Source organism: Passer domesticus, chromosome 11 (genome assembly GCF_036417665.1).
Source record: "Passer domesticus isolate bPasDom1 chromosome 11, bPasDom1.hap1, whole genome shotgun sequence".
NCBI lineage: Eukaryota > Metazoa > Chordata > Aves > Passeriformes > Passeridae > Passer > Passer domesticus.
In genome coordinates, this window is record NC_087484.1 from 18,600,521 (window position 1) to 18,617,414 (window position 16,894).

General features: G+C 41.4%; 2 protein-coding genes across 6 annotated transcripts in view; one reads left to right on the forward strand and one right to left on the reverse strand.

Annotated features, from left to right (window-relative positions):
* Positions 1-16,894, forward strand: part of LIMS2 (LIM zinc finger domain containing 2) — a 49,789-nt gene that overhangs the window by 9,847 nt on the left and 23,048 nt on the right. For all 5 annotated transcript variants that reach the window (XR_010346378.1, XM_064386093.1, XM_064386092.1 and 2 more), the window contains exons 2-9: positions 3,145-3,304; positions 4,196-4,262; positions 4,568-4,688; positions 13,356-13,505; positions 14,346-14,496; positions 15,517-15,609; positions 16,484-16,532; positions 16,719-16,794. Coding sequence is in view for 4 of the 5 variants with exons in the window: in XM_064386093.1 (XP_064242163.1) it covers positions 3,145-3,304; positions 4,196-4,262; positions 4,568-4,688; positions 13,356-13,505; positions 14,346-14,496; positions 15,517-15,609; positions 16,484-16,532; positions 16,719-16,794 (867 nt within the window). In the remaining variant the exon portion in view is untranslated. The remainder of the gene's footprint in view (positions 1-3,144; positions 3,305-4,195; positions 4,263-4,567; positions 4,689-13,355; positions 13,506-14,345; positions 14,497-15,516; positions 15,610-16,483; positions 16,533-16,718; positions 16,795-16,894) is intronic.
* On the reverse strand, positions 5,178-11,689 carry GPR17 (G protein-coupled receptor 17). Its single transcript, XM_064386090.1, has 2 exons — positions 11,322-11,689; positions 5,178-7,485 (listed from the first exon to the last, which is right to left on the reverse strand). Exon 2 carries the CDS (start codon positions 7,452-7,454, stop codon positions 6,423-6,425), a length of 1,032 nt encoding a protein of 343 aa, XP_064242160.1. The 5' UTR covers positions 7,455-7,485; positions 11,322-11,689; the 3' UTR covers positions 5,178-6,422.

Sequence of the window (16,894 nt, forward strand, 5' to 3'; positions counted from 1 at the left end):
CTGATCTCATCGTGTTTTAACAGCCTTTCCTGTCTTTGTGTCACCAGCTTATTGTTAAAACAGAGGAAAATTCTTTATTTTACTGAATAGCAAAAAGTCAATGAGCAAACAGAATAAAAGAAGCACTTTATATTGGGGACTGTCCTTTGTGGGAAAGATCTGGGTGTAGATATCTGATGAGTGGCACACCAAGTCAAACTTTTCAAAAGGATGGTTGTGGTGTTACTCTTCCTTTCCCTGTGCTGCCAGCAGAAATGCTTTTGCAGCAGTGTAGTAAACTGAACCATAAAATTGCTGTGAATTATCAAGGTGCTCCCTCTTCCTTCCAGCTTTGGCTAATTTTAACCTTGAGCTAGTTGAAAAAATGCTTGGTTTTGTATAAACAAGAGGGCATGCAGGGGTGTGTACTAGGAGGAAATTAAGAAATTGGCAAATGTTTAAGTAAAACCTTTGAATAAATGCAAAGTCATATCTTCAGGGCAATGCTGAAGTGGCAGATTGTAGCTTGAGTGCAAAACAATAAAATGTCTTAAGTGAAAACGGATGCAGAGTTAAAAATGGAAAACAAGCAAGGATGCAAATCCTCTTGGTGTGGATTGTCAAGGAGCCATAGCTGCTGGTTTGAATTACAGGAGGTACATTGGTAGGAGCTGATGTGGTTCACTTGACTCCTGTACTCTGGCTCTGCCCAGAAGTTTCAACTGAGGCAGAGAACTGAGGTTTTTTTGTTTGTTTGTTGTTTTGTGGGGTTTTTTTTATTTTCCTTTTTTTTTTTTTTTTTTTTTTTGCTGGTTCTTTCATTTATATTTTCCTGGACTAATAGTTTCTCTCATCTGCATGAGTCACACTTACTAGCTCATTTCTGGGGACAGCTCAGATTGTATCATGATCATCTTTCTTATGCCTTTGGGGAAATCTTGTCAGCAGCAGCATCAACATCAGGGGAGTCCCTGTGTCATCATTATTTCTGTTACCAAGACAGCAGTGGGACTTGTGTGGGAATCCCTCCTGGGGTGCCTGGTGTGCAGGGTCACAGCTGCCCTGCATTTCAGTGCCTGGTGTGCAGGGTCACAGCTGCAGTGCATTTCATGCAGGAACGTGGCTGTGCAGGTTGCAGGCTTGAGTTGTTGTGAAATGCTGTTGTGGAGGTGGCTGCTCTAGCAGAGTTCACCCTGCATGTTGATACTGGCACTGGTGGGTGCCTCTGGATTAAGAAAAAAAGAAAGAAAATTAAGCTTTTTTAAAATGTTGACTTCATGTTTATAAAGGAAAAACACCAACAAACACAAGATGGTGCTTTGCTGTTAGTACCTAACGTGTAATACTTGCTGGTTTGCCTGGTTTTTTTCCTAGAGGAGATTTTTCACTATGATGACATCAGTCATTATTAATCTTGGCTGTTGGCTAGCTCAAGTCTTGGAATTTAGGGACTGAATTTTTCAACGGGGAAAAAATACTTGAAGGGAAGATTATATTTTCAAGTCCTGGTACAGATTTGTGTGGTAACTGGAAGAGTGGTGACTGAAAACCAAGCTGATTAGGTGTTGGCTTTGCTGCAAACACTGATGTTTTTGTGCTATTCCCTTGGTACTCTGTTAGGATAAAAAATATTTCTTTAACCTATGATCTCTACTTTATGAAATTACAGGATTTCCTCTTGTCCCTAATTCCAGTAGTGTCTGTTTTTTAAATGTATCCTTTGTACTGCAAGAAGGAAACAAGTTGTAACAAATTTTTTGCTAAATTGGTACTCCATTCTTGAAACTATTGCGGTCTGTCTTGGTTTTTTTCCTCCCTTGGAATTGCAGCATAGAAAGTGGTTTTACTGAGGGGTGGCTCTAGGTCACAGCTTAGGATGTGCCCTAGGTGTCCCCTCTGCAGAGGAGAGACACTTGGCTGAGCTGATCCAGCTGGAGTCAGGGCTGGTTGTGGTGCCTCAGGAATGTGAGGCTGCTCCCTGCTCATTCCAGCTGTGCTCAGGGCACAAAGCCCTGGAATACTGACACTGGCCTGGTTTTGGATGCATCTGCTCCTTTAAAAGCCTCTTGAATTACTGTTCTCCATGAGGAGGTGGGGGAAGTAGTGTGTTGGGTTATTGAGTAATATTAAGAGTGGAAAATCAGTTCAGAGTAACTTTGAATCTAAAAAGAAAGAAAAAAGCCTTGTAAAGCAAGCTGTATGTCATTTAATGCATACATTACCTACCTCAGGAAAAGTACTATACAAGTAGTTTGGAGATTTTTTTTAACATGGTAGCAATTTTTTATACTTCTGCCTATAAAATTGCAGTCTTTCCAATAATGGAATTCAAAAGGTGTCCAGAAGGCAGAAAACAATTTTTCTATAACCAAAGGTGTAATAATATTGAGATTTTATACTCTTGGATAGTCTGGTGGTTAAAAGAAAGATCACACTGCAACAAGAAACTGAGATGTACCCGATAATTTTTCCCTCCTGGTTTTTGCATGTGATATACATTTTAAAACTACATTAACTTACATTAGCATGCTGGCAAGCATGAAAACTTTATGGAGGTGGTTAGGGTGATTCCTTATTTTAGGGTAGATCGAGGAAATGTTATGTGATTTTTACGTGTGGCTTGGGGAGGGGTTTTTAGCCTCATGTTTAGAGGAAATGAAGCTGAGGCGTTGGTCATGCCAGCTAGAGGGACTTCTCCTTGCCCATAGCTTTGTAACCCTTTGACAGTTGGAGCTAATTTGTCAGGAGGACAGGGGTCTGTAGAGGGGGGAAATGGTTTGTTACTGCTGACAGTGAAGGGGAGAGTGCAGTGGGATATCAGTGCTTATTACACATCAGAAAATCCATATCCTGAGACCAGAAGGCCCAAGAAGTCAGGATCATTAGGTTTGCTGCTCTCCAAACTGCTAGTTTGTGAAAAATTGTGAGTATTTGCTATGAGCCATTAGCAGGATGATGTAATGAGGTGAAATTTTGGTGAAGTAGCCAAAAGTGTGCAATACGTATATCTGCTACTTGACCTCATCTGCCACGTGTGAGTTGTCAGAACCTTATTTCTAACTGATGTCGATGACTCATTGATCTTTTTGTTTTTCATGTAAAAGGGAATTTAAAGCAGCTGGAATGTCGTGTTTGTAAACGTTCTTGCTCTTGTCTTTGTTGCAGTAATATGTCTGATGCTCTGGCGAACGCCGTGTGCGAGCGCTGCCAGGCGCGGTTCGACCCCGCCGAGAGGATTGTGAACAGCAATGGGGAGCTCTACCACGAGAGCTGCTTTGTCTGTGCTCAGTGCTTCCGGCAGTTCCCAGAGGGACTCTTCTATGAGGTGAGTTCTCAGGCTGGGTGGAAGAGAAGAGAAAGAGCTCTGGTAAAATGCAAGGAATTCTCAGCTTTCCTGCATGGTTGATTTCTTAGCCCTAAATATTTGTTGCCATTTTTTTAAGGAGCTTCCAACTTAGCTTCCCTTTTTCTCTTCTCACATATTCCTTTGGTAATAGCAAAAGCTGCTCTTTGGGTAAGACACATTCCGAAAAGAAAATAAAAAGTGTTTTGTTAATCATCAAAGAATCACAGAATGGTTTGGGTTGGAAGGGACCTTACAAATCATCATGCCGGGCCATTTGCCACTGGACCAGGTTGCTCAAAGCACTGTCCAACCTGGCCTTAATATTTATTAAACAGAATATTTATTTATTTTTATTAGACAAAAGTGATTTTTTGTCTTTATTTTTAGACCTGTTGTACTGAACTGTTCCAGTTGGGCAACTCAAATAAGTGAACCCATTTAAAAGCTAGGTTGAGGTTTTTTTACAGAATATGCACAAGCACATATATTGATTAACACATTGGTTTAAACTTGCTGTATTTTATTTTGACACGGGTTTTAACCTTGTGTAGAAAGAGTAGTCATTTTGAACTAAACTAAAGCAAAAATGAAATTAAAGGCAACTATAACAAAAGGATTGGGGTATTCTTCAGGTTTTTTACCATTTTGTAGCAGCATTGCTATTAATGCAGCTGTGCAAATTCAATATGAGGCTGGAGCCATTTGTGGGTATTTCTTTAATGAGAAACTTTAGGAGTTGAAAAATAGGTGTGTAGGGGGCTAGAACTGACCTTGACTAAATGGTCATATCAATGGAAAACCATGCTGCTCTGTCAGGATGTAAAAGTAGTTCAATTGTTCGTGAGGACTCCTCTCTTGTTTTGTTTGCAGTTTGAAGGTAGGAAGTACTGTGAGCATGACTTCCAGATGCTGTTTGCTCCTTGCTGTGGGGAATGTGGTAAGTGGCAAATATCAACAGCAGGGCTTTCCAACTGCAGGGCTGTGCAAAGCTCGCAGTGTTGCTGGGACATGCAGCCTTGGGCTGGGGTTGTTGGGGTTGTTTTAAGGAGTCAGGAGCTCTGGGTGAGAACAAAGCATGATACTGGCAGTGATTTTGGGTTATCCTGGTTGTGGGAATAATTTGGGGTTTTTTTCAAAGTTAGACTGTAATAGTAATTTTGGAATTAAAGTGGAAGGACTGTGAAGGACAGTAGATTTTGATAAGACTGTTTTCTGCATGCATCTCATGCTTTCCTCTTGCAGGCGAGTTCATTACTGGGCGTGTTATCAAGGCAATGAACAACAACTGGCACCCAGAATGCTTCCGCTGCGAGCTCTGCGACGTAACCCTTGCTGACCTGGGTTTTGTGAAGAATGCTGGCAGGTAAGAGGGAGCAGGGGGTCAGAAAGTTGTATCAGTGTGTTATTGATACAGCCCTGAGATGCTGAGGGTGGTCAGTTAGTTTAGGAATAACTTGTTGAGAAGTTCTTCATCCAATGAAACGTATTCTTGTTTCCAACAAGAAACTCAAATTTTAGTGGCTAGTGAATGTGTTTTGGAAAAGAAAGATTTCAGGCAGAAGGCTGCCTAATAAGTGAGAAAAAGGGATTATATGATCTCAGGTAGGTTGTTTATCAAGTAAGCTGCAGGAAATCAAGATGTAGCAAAAGGCTGAAAGAATAACACAATGGTTACAGCAAAGTCTTTTCAGCCTGTGATTCCACTGGTCTTCAGAAATCATTCATTTTAAATCAGAAATACAAAATGAATCCTAGAGGTTGATTAATGTGTTTAATTCAGAAATAAGAAATAAAAATACAAAAGAGAGCTTATACAAAAGCATACTATTATAAGAAAATAAAACAATCCAGCAGTTAGCAGACAGTGTTGCACAGTTCCGAGTTAGTTTTCAGCTTTCATATGTTATGAGCAAAGTCTAGCAGTTACCTAGAGTTTATATTTTCACTGAGTAAATGCTGAAGGAGGGAAGAAAAGGTCATATACTTGCATCTGTCCAGCAGGGAGTCCTCTCAAGTCCCTCTTATTTTTCATTCTCCATGCAACCTCTGTGCCTTAGTTTTTTGAGCTGGGCATAATTGATTTTCTTTTGGCATCTCATCTTGCTGGAATGGGCTGTTGGAATAGCACTGAGGGTGTTTTGGGGAAGCAGTCAGGATAAAAGCAGTTCAAGCAATATAAAATATGTTTAATTTTGTAATTTGTGTACCAAATCTCAAATGGTAAGGAGCTCATTCCCAAAGCATAGAGAGAGAAAGGTATGTGTATCTCTGTAACAATATATTTCACCTGTCCTATAATATTCCTATGATATTTGTATCCATAGCATTGAAGCAGTCTTCTAGTAAATATTATTGGAAACTCGTGTGGTTTTTTTTTTTCCCTTTTCATTGTGCCAGGCATATTTTGCTGGATGCAATTTGTATCAGTGAGAATAAAAATAATCCCTACGTATCCATAGTGAAGGAATAGTCTTGCTAGATAAGTCACAAAAAAGAACTGAAAAGCATATTAAAGCTAGGAATCTTTTCTGTCTTAATTCCTGTCCAGGCTGAGTTTATTGCTTCATTCTGATTTTTTTTTTTTTTGGTCACCATTTAGTACCAATTTTCTCTCTATTACATATAAACACTTTGAATTCAGAAACTTGAACAAGATGTGCAAATGTGGAGGTTTTTTCATCAGACACGTCTCTCTCAGGAGTGGATCTCTACTGTTGGCACAATGTGAAATTTTAAATAAGGCTGTAAGCATTGTGCAGAGTGCTTTGGAAATTCAATTATTTGAAAAAAAAGTAAATACATGGGTCCATTTCCCTCACTGTCCCCTTCCCTATTCCTAAGTGCTCAACCCTCAGTTTCATTCCTTGGAAACCAGAAGAACTGTCCTTCTGTTTGCAGTTTCAGCAATACAAACACACGTGTTCTCTATGGTCGAGGGGTTCTTGTTAATAGCAGCCCCATAAAAACAACAGAACTTCCCTTCTCAGGATGAGTTTGACTCTGGTTGGACTGTCTTGCTGCACATTTGTGCTCTCAGCTGATTTTGGTGGAAGAGACTGTTCTTAAGACGAAGAACTGACACTGACAAGAGTCATGTTCACAGTTCAGATTTAGCACTTAGTGAGCTTTCATTTGTCTTACCCTCGTATGTTTGAGGCAACGTTATGGTCTTTTTAATGCAAAACAGATTGCACAAGGCTTCACGGAATTTCTCAGCTACAAAAAAATACATGATGGGGTCGAAGGCCCCGTTGAGGCTGGTGAGGCAGGAGGTGATGCGGTTGCTGAGGGCCAGGAGACGCTGCGTCTCGCAGGAAGCTTTGGCCCCATTGTAATGCAGAATATAAATGTACCGATTGACGTGGTAAGGTACAAAGCAAATGAGAAAGATCATCAGGACCATGATGATCATTTTGACAGCTTTTTCCTTCAGGTGTTTCTCAACTCTGTTCCCACTCTTCAGGCTCTGGATGATGAGTAAGTAGCAAGTCACAGTGGTCACAAAGGGGAAGGTGAATGCCACTGCCAAGGACACGAGGGCGTGGCGTGAGGCCTTTTCTCTGTAGAGCTGCAGGCAGACAGTTGTGTTTTTCATCTGGACCGTCTGCACACTGAGCAGCAGAGGTGCCATGGCCACCCCAACGATGACCCACAGAAAGACACACGTCAGGTGGGCGTAGCGGGACCTGCGGAGCTTGATGGACTTCACCGGGTGCACGATGGCCAGGAACCGGTCAACGCTGATGCACATCAGGAAGTAGATACTGGCATACATGTTGAGGTAAAAAAGGAAGCCTGTGAGTCTGCATGGGATCTCCCCAAATGGCCAATGGTTACCAGAAAAATGGTACACCAGCCGGGTGGGGAGTACCAGCACAAAGAACAGGTCAGCCACAGCAAGATGCATCAGGAAAACGTTGGCGGGTGTGCCAGACTTTTGGTCCCGGATGAAAAGCCAAAGAGCCAGGGCATTGCCAGCAAAAGCCAGGATGAAGTCCAGAAAGTAGAAAGTGGCAAAAATCATGTTTTCAAGGTTTGTCTCTTTGCCACATTGCTCTGATGTTTCCAAACTGAAATTTGAGTGATTTGAGCAGTTGAAGAGCAGACTTGAAGCTGCAGGCCCGTTCATTTTTCCCCACAGTTCTGAAGAAGAAAAAGCCCTAAATGTGAAAAAATTAAGACATTATGTTACAGAAGAGCCTGGATTTGTGCAAAACAAACAAACAAAAAAAAAGCCCAACAAAAAGACTGAAAAACCCACACATGAAAGTCAGCAATGTTTGCTAGCATCAGTGTTTGGTATGACAGGTCAGTCTGAATTGAAACGTTATATTAGAATTCTGAATACTCTCTGCTTAGCTGGGTTCACCAGAGCAGTAATTCTCATGGAAGGAACCCCAATGAAGAGCTGGTGATGAGTTTGTCTCCAGCCTGTGCTGAGGCCAGTTGTATAACCAGGTAGTGAGATGCTTTTGTGTCTGGTTGAGAGGAGCAGGAGTGAGTTCTGTATATCTAACTAGAAAGTATTTGCCATGCTTCAGTTTGAAAGCCTGATTCAGGACTGAGGAGTTCCTGATAAGTCAGCTTTTCTGAGCACAGGTATCTGTTGTATGGTGATCTTACTTAGAATATGTCTTGTTTTTAAAAGAGATAAAAGGTCAAATATTGCTGTTATTAAAAAAAAAAAAACAAACAAACATAGGGTTCCTGAAAATCTTTGAGTGTTATTTTAGTTTAAAGACCTGTGTTTAAGGCAAATACACCTAGTTCCAATATAGGAGGAAACTTTTCAGATGGATAGCAACATCTCTTTTGACACTGAATTGACCCAGGGGAGATTTGAAATAATGCCCATGCTTTCAGTCACCTCTCAAAGTGTCATCCTTCCCTGCAGCTTTTATCTTCCACCACAGCTCTCTCTTTTCCTGACTCAAAAGCCTGAGGTCTACACCTGCTTATCCAGGGCCTTTTCCAAGTAGAAGCTTAGCAAAACTGGTCTTAGCTTTGCCAGTCTCTGTTTGCAATGTCCTGAACAGAATCAACAAGAAGTGTGATAGGGTTTTCTGAGCACCTACCCACATTGCTTGCCTGTGGGTATAGGTGGTATGGAAAAGCAGGTGGTGTGAAATTCCAGTATTGTCTCTATTACTTTGATTCCTCAGAAGTGTTACAGTCTGTGCAGCAGTACCTCCATTTTGCTCACCCTTACATTTTGTACTGACTGACCATTTCTCCATAGTATTCAATGCATCTTTAAATACATCCATTGTGCACTGCATCCAGCTGCCCAGCAGAACTCATTGTTCAGATGCCTACAAATATTGGGATCATAGAGAACTGAAACGGGATTAAGGATGAACAAATATATTGGAAAATGTACGAAAATTCCAAGGTAATTTAATATCTTCAGTTTGGCTGCCGTTACTTTCACATGAGCAGAAAACTGGAATATCTAGAGAGTAATGTGCTGGGTCACTGCTGTTTGGTTCACAGTTGAAGAGACAAAGTCAACAGCAGGGAGACTGGATGAAATTCAGAAAATTGGAAGTTCTTCCTGTGGCCACAGAGGGCCCTTCTTACTTCATACATTGCCTGGATACCCTTCTGGGTTTGAGTATTTATGGCAAGTTGCTGTCTTGCCATTACTTGCAATTGCACGTGCAAAGAAGACTGTACAGCCTTTTTGTTCTTATCTGTAAAAATACTTGTGAAATTGTGCTTTTACATACAAAAGCAAAACACCCTGCTGAATTTTTTTGTGTGTGAAGGTCACAAATTTACAGAGGAGAATGCAATTTTTTGTTTATATTATGCATTTGTCCCTTACAAAGTAAAACCTGCAAGTATTCTTGAACCCAAGAGTTTAAAATCTGTATGGGGTAGTAACGTTGACTCACATACTTGTCCTCCCTGGATGGAATTGATTTAAATACGTATTTTTTCTGTTGGATACAAAACAGAAACACATGAGACCATGCCTTTTTACTGGCTGTTAATTTATGATGGTGCTTATCACCTCATGTTCTACCTGTTAACCTTTTTTTTTTCATGTCAGGCCAATGTTTAATTATGCTTTTCATCTGCAAAAAGTGTAAATCAGGTGATCTTTGTGTACACACTTGCCAGGGATAGTCTTATGGCTAAATGTTGCTCTGTCCATGGTTGTGACACCTGAGCAAGCAGTAAATGCTGGCTTGGAGCAGCTGAAAAAGCAGAAGCCAGGGTTGTCTGATGGAACAGACTGGGATGGCTCTTGTCTTAGTGATAATGCTTTAAATCAGTTCCCAAAGTGAAGGAGTAAGCAGACTTTTCCCTGTTTACAAGCTAATTATTAGGGGTTTAACAGCATGATGCACTGAACCGATTTGAGTTTATTTCCTATGGCAGATCTTGGAAATTCAGATTCAGCTGCATGTCAGTGCCAGACTTAGAATAGGCAAGGCTCCAAAGTTGAGAGCTTTATCCTCACTGATGACAGCATTGAGTCTGCTGTGGATTTCTATACAGACATGCTTTCAGTGCAAAATGCTGTGGGTTGGAGTAGGAAGGAGAATGTCAGATCAATCTGGAAGCCCAGTGTGTCAGTGTCAGGAAGAGAGAGGCTTAGAACTAATGATAAAATTGAAATAGATTCAGTCTTTGCAAATGATGGCCTTCATAGGATAGCTGCTGTTATCTAATCTAAGTTTTTTTGTAATTCTAGTTAATGGGTGAAAATAGTGGTGTAGCACTTGCGTAGGTTCAGAAAAAAGTCAACATGTCACTAGAATAAATTGTTTGGCTTATTTTTAGATTTTACATGTTTTCAACAAAATTCTACAGCTTTAGAAAAGTAATAATTCTCTGACAGTGTGTTCTCTAGAAGGTGTTAAAAGCCTTTGCTTTTAACAAATTTGCAATTCCACTCCTATTCTCCTTGGGTTTACCCTATAAATTTAAAATAAATGTGCTTAGGTTTTTATTTTTATTTTTACAGACAAATCACTGGGATTACCATAATCTGTATAAATGTAAGAGCAAACTAGAAACCTTCACAAATGACCTGTAATGTGTAGTCTGTGTTAAGCTGTATGGTGCAAGAGGCTTTCATTCCACACACAGAAAACTCCTTTAGGAGTCTGGCTCATTATCCAATAATTTCTGCTTGGACTGCACCTGAACAGAGCACTGTTCTGGAATGAGCCATTATCCCAGGCCTCCCAGGGCTGAGCTAAAATGGGGATGTCACTGCTCATTTGAAATACATGCATGCACACTGACCATATTTCATGCCCTGTTTCTCTTCTGCTCAGAAACAAGCAAAGAACAATCCACAAGGCTGGCAGTATGGACATAATGCAGTCACTCTTTCAGCAGATGCTCTGTCATTAATGAAAGAACTAGCAGGAGAAAACTTTAGCTTGTTGTACACAGTTACCTGGCTAGTTTGGAGCTTTTGTTTGCCCACTAACCTGTATGTTAGGGTTTGAGGCAGGTCAGAAATTCCTTTTCTTCCTCTCAGAGCAGTTTCTGGTATGATTATACTGGTTTGTGTGTTTTTATGATTATGACTTTAGTATCTTGTCAAATGAGTGTCTCCTCTCTTTCACTCAAAGTACCCTTCATTAGAAATAGTCCGTTTCTGACTGAAGTTTTTCTGCTGAAAATCACTCTCTGCTGAGCCTGTATTTCAGCTGAAATACTTGGTTATTGTGAGCATCAAAGCAGTGTAAGAGCACTAGACAAACCATACAACTGGCACAAATGGATATACGTTAGGTACAAAAGTTTGAAAACCTTTTTTGTTTTGAAGGAGTGACATAAAGGTGAGGAAATTACTCTTTGAAGTTCAGAAAATGCTGCCTGTTCTTAGATTCAGACATTTCCATTATATTCATCTGCCTCAGTATGTGTTCTGCTCCTCATTGGCACCAGCTAAAACTAATGCCATCAGGAAAACTCCTAAAAAAAAACCCACAGCTCCTAAAGCTCCTACTAACAAAAGTTGGTCTCTTACCTCTTTACAGTGCCGTCCTGTGGGTGAAGTGTATGGTCCTTTTGGGGAATACCTCAAACTCCTTCTGATGACAGCAAACTAGGTAGAAACAGCAGAGCAAATAAGATGATTCCAAGAGAGTGCAGAGTTGCTGAGAGCAGAGAGGGGAGCCCCTCTATATAGTGTCCTCCTTGCTCTGATAGCACATTATCAGCTCAGTCACACAGCAGAGCAGGGGAGAGGACACCCCAGCACTGAGGAGCAGTCTTCATCCCAGCTGAGCTCTTGGCACTGGGGCTGCTGCTGTAGATATGAGTATCCTGCATGAATATGCCAGTGTTCGTGGTGCTCACTGAAGGCTGCTACTGAACCTCCAGCCCTAAACACAGGGTCCTTGGAGTCCCCTGATTATTTTAGGAGGGTGGAGAGATGCATTGTTTGGGGGAAATCTAGTATTAACAGACACAACAGGACACTTCAGAATGGGATAATTCCATGATGGTGGGAAGGAGGAGGGGGAGAGGGTTAGGGAGAGGGGAGGCTGCTATGGTAACAGCTTAGCCTGTCCAGCACTTCCCTTGGCTTCCAAAAGAGAGGGTCTGTGGGAGGGCAGGGGGTTTGTGAGTGGGGAGGGGGTTGATAATGGTTTATCAGTGCAAATGGCTGAAGGCATCTCATTCAGCTGAATGAGAGGGGTCTCTTTCAGGACTCTTGCTTCGGGGTCCCCATGTCCAGCCCTGTATAATTACTTTGCATTTGACAGTGCTGAGTAAAATTGATGCCTTTATGCTGAGATGAGCACAGCTGTGTGTTCCCTCATAATGGGGTGCTGTCTGCTTTTTCTGGACTCTGTCTGGGCCGACAGTGCTTCCAGCCCTGGGCAGAGACACTTGCTGACAGAAGGACTCACATTTGGAGAAAATAATAATGATACTTAGCACTTAGACAGGCACCTGCCAGCTGAGAGTCATAAATGTTTGAGGCCTCACAACAACATGTGTTGTATTCTTATCTTCATTTCACAGACCTAAGGGTAAATAATTCATCAGGGCAGAATTTTGGAAGGGGCCCTGTGAAGAACCTGCTACTTAATCCATACCACTGCTCTTTCCATTTGAACTTTTCCTTTTGTCTTGTGTGTTTTGAGAATGACCTGTAAATCTCAGTGACTGTTTGACATAGTGATACATTGAAAGGAATGAAACAGACTTGTTGGTTTTGGGACAAAGCAACCCACAGAAGTCATTCTGTCATTTTTCTTTTACCGTAAATTCTTCCCATAAATTTTACCATAAATTCTTGTGTTGCAACTAGAGGGATAGGTAATAGCAATAGCTTCTCCTCAGAGCTCTGAAGTATTGGGATAAAACTGGTGGCTTCCATCAGCCTTCACAAGTTTTTTTATGCCTTTGCCTGAGCTCTTCTACCAGAAATTTGGGTTATCTGCCTGTTTAGAAGTGTACTTGTAATGTGTTCAAGAACGTGTGCTAGGAATACAGCTGCTTTCACCACATAAAATTGCATAGTTCTTAATTTTCTTTGACTTAGGAGTAAAAGGAATTTGTAGACAACAAGAGGTCTCTTGTTTTTCAGAGATATTGAAGACTAAGGAATCCAGCCATGGCAAAAGGCATTCAAGCAATGCACTTTGGTCTGATACATTTTATTCTCTTCTTGGCTCCCTTCCAGTACTCTGTAATGCCTCTGTTATGGTTGGATCCATTAGTTAGAGATAGAGGGTGTTGCCACCTTTCCTTGCCCAGCTATCAGAAGAGATCTGGAGGGTTGGAAAGGATCCCTAGAAGAATGACTGGGTGATTCCCCTGATGGCACATAAATCAGTGCATGTTGGAGTAGTCTTCTAAAGAAATACAACTTTATGCTCATTCTTCTCTGTGCAACTGGTGTGAAATACTGGACACCAAACTGAATTCTATTTAGTCTGACCTTAGAAGACAGTTGTGTTACATAAAGCACTTCCTACAGTATGTATTATGTGTTGTTTTAAGAGAAAGAAAATATTTAAAAACTCTTTCCTTTGTTTTGTTCAACCAGGCACCTGTGCAGGCCATGCCACAACCGTGAAAAAGCCAAGGGACTGGGCAAGTACATCTGTCAGAAGTGCCACTTGATAATTGATGAGCAGCCTCTGATGTTTAGGAATGACTCTTACCATCCAGATCACTTCAACTGCACCCACTGTGGGTATGTTGTCATACTGTAAACTCTGATAGAAAAGGAGAGAGACAAACAGTTGAGTCAGCAGTGCAGTCCTTCCCAAGGTGTAAACTTTGCTGCCTTCACATTATTATTGTTGAACAAATAGGAAATGTGTGAGTAGAAATTGAATAAGTTTTGAAAAACTACAGGAATTTTAGTTTTATTTTGCCATTCAATATTCTCTTATTCTAACATAGATTCTAATGAAGGTGAAAATAGTTCCTTGGCATGAATTTATCTGAAAGGCTGTGTGCAGGTTACCATAGTAGAGTTTTCCAAAAATAGGAGTTACCAGGTTGTCCAAAATAGTTTCACATTGAATTCCTGGATAGAAAAAAAAAAAAAAAAAAGATGGCTTGATGAGCTGTGTCAGTCTTGTGGCACTGTCCATTGCCATGCTGGTACCTGTCTGACCTGAGTTACTCACCATGGAGGCATTTGAACTGGGCACAGTACCGCCCCAGAATGGGTAACAGTGCAAGTAAATGTCTGTGTTGAGCACTGCTGGGATGGCTCTTGCACCTGAGCTCTCCCATTCAGAGATGCCTCAAGTCTTAGCATGACACTGTGAGTCCATGTGGGTGCACCTCGTATGTCTGTGAGAGCACCCAGCTGCAGACGTGATGTTCCACATACATTCTTGTCTGGCAAACTGAGAAAGCAATTTTAGAAAGATAAGTTGACAATAACTCTGTTTCACTAGCTAAAATGACTGCATTTGTAGTGTGAATGTTCCCAAGTTAACTTCCAATGTAGTGCTCCAGCACCTCCCCTGGGCGCTGCCGAGTGTCCGGCGGTGCCCTCAGCCCGGGTTTGTGTTGGCAGGAAGGAGCTGACGGCCGAGGCGCGGGAGCTGAAGGGGGAGCTGTACTGCCTGCCCTGCCACGACAAGATGGGCATCCCCATCTGCGGGGCCTGCCGCAGGCCCATCGAGGGCCGCGTGGTCAACGCCCTGGGCAAGCAGTGGCACGTCGAGGTGAGGCCTTCTGAACCTGAAACTTCCTTAGCAGCTCGTGTGGGAGAGGACTGGTGCTGCTTGGAAGCTGTAGACATGCAAGTGGTCTGTAATACATGAATTCAGACTAAACCCAACTGCTGATGCTTTTTATTGTCCTCACCTTTGGTGAGTGAATGAGTTACAGCAGGGCCATCAGGATTCCTAAGAAAGCTGTTTTCACAACTGTAATAGCTTAATTTTAAAATTCATAATGATCCTTGCAGAATAGGCCTCTCTGAAGAGCATTTACTTACTAATAAATGTACATATTTTGTTTGATGTCCTTTGATATATCCTCTGCAGTTCAAGTTACCAGCCACATAAGTGTTGGAATTTTTACTGGAAGCTGAGCAATTCATGCTTTTTAAGCCTTTTCAGCTCATTGTTTCTATAACTTTCATCACAGCTTGCTCTGAAGATTTTTAGTCATCTTTGTTTCAGTCATTTGTGCCTTCTAGGGCTCAGCCTGAGAGAGATGCTGCTGCTCATTTGAGGTGTATTCATACCAGCTATGTTTGTGTTCCTGCTTCTCTTCCCTGGAACAAGCAAGATAATAGTCCACAAGTCTGTCAGGATAGACACAAGATGATTGCCCTTTGAGCAGGTCTTCCACCTGTCTTTAATATAACTCTTAATTACTATAGATAGACTAAATATCTCCTTTTGGTTCCATAAAGATCTTTCCTGTCTGTGCTTCATTAAAGCATTAAGAGGTAACAGATTTAAATGAAAATAGGTAGATTTAGATTAGAGATTGGGAAGAAATTCTTCCCTGCAAGGCCCTGGCACAGGCTGCCCAGAGAAGCTGTGGCTGCCCCATCCCTGAAAGTGTCCGAGGCCAGGTTGGAATCAGATGAGCCTTAAGGTCCCTTCCAGCCCAAACTGTTCTATGATGAAGTGTCATGTGTTGAGTAGGATTGATTGCCATGCTTTTATCTGGTGATGGGAAAGTTGTTTTGCCTGCCATGGAATGTTGGGGTTTCTTTTTTTCTTCTACAGCATTTTGTTTGTGCCAAATGTGAGAAGCCATTCTTGGGGCACCGACATTATGAAAAAAAAGGGCTGGCCTATTGTGAGACTCATTATAATCAGGTAAGTTCAGCCATCTGTGATGGAGGTACTTGTGTCTGGCACATGCTTTTTCATGTTTTATATATGCAAAGCTATGCAGATTTTGCATAGTGTGAATTTGTAGATGCAATGAAATATTAAGAAATTAGTTGGATTTAACAGAAAAATAAGAGTTTTTCTTGGGCGAAAAGTGATGCTGAAAACAGAATGGAAATGTCTTGGGGACACTGATTTTACCTTGTGACATTGACAGAAAATCACTGACCAGGGGTTGAGATTAAAATCCCTGTAATTTTACTTCTAATGTATTTGTGTGGACTCCTTTGATAATTACTTCTTTCTGTGGGCACGAGGCAACTGTTGTCTAAAACACAGAAAAGTAGGTTAATTAAAAATAAAACAGAAAAACCAATCCAACCCTGTTTTCAGTGTGATTCGACTGAACAGTGTTTTGGTTTGGTATTTTCTTCTGTCAGATAAATAACTGTCTCATAAGAGGTAAGTGTTGCTGTTCTGACAGTAGCTGTATTTTAGCAATAGTTCTATTTTGGGGGTTGTAGTTGAGCATCAGGAGATGTTTGTCTACACTAAGCATCATACTCTACCCATCCTTTCTTCTCCATAGGACTTTAAGATCCCATAACAGTGCTAGAGTGTGAGGCATCAACAAAAAAGGTTTTGTAGTGTTTAGTGGTATGAGATCCAAAGGAACATGGACTATCTGGCAAGTGTATGAGAAGTTATTCAGAAGATTTAAATTGGTATATTTGAGGGCCACTGCTGTATGTGGGAATTCTTTGATTATTAGTATTTAACGTTCACACCAGCTGTGTGATTTGGGGACCATGAGTAGTCAGCAACATGAGTTTGTATTCTTATTTCTTTTTCTGTGCAGCTCTTTGGAGATGTCTGCTACAACTGCAGCCACGTGATAGAGGGAGATGGTAAGATTTGTTCTCTCCTTGTTTTGGGTTGCTGTCCTTGTTTCATTTGTTAGTGCAGCTGTTGCAGTCTCACAGTTGCAAGACAACAGTGTTTGTTTTCACATCTGGCCTCATTTGAATTTGGACATAAATCTGAATTCAAACAATCCATCAGTTTCCTCTTACTTGGTGCTTTTGCTTTTGCAGTGGTATCAGCTCTTAACAAGGCCTGGTGTGTGAATTGCTTCTCCTGCTCCACCTGCAATGTCAAGCTCACACTGAAGTAAGTCAGTGCTTGTATTTTGGATCATGTGAGACATTTGCCCCTAGGGCAGGGTATCAGCCTGGAGGAGCTGTGAGTCTCTGCCTCTCTGAAGGCCAAT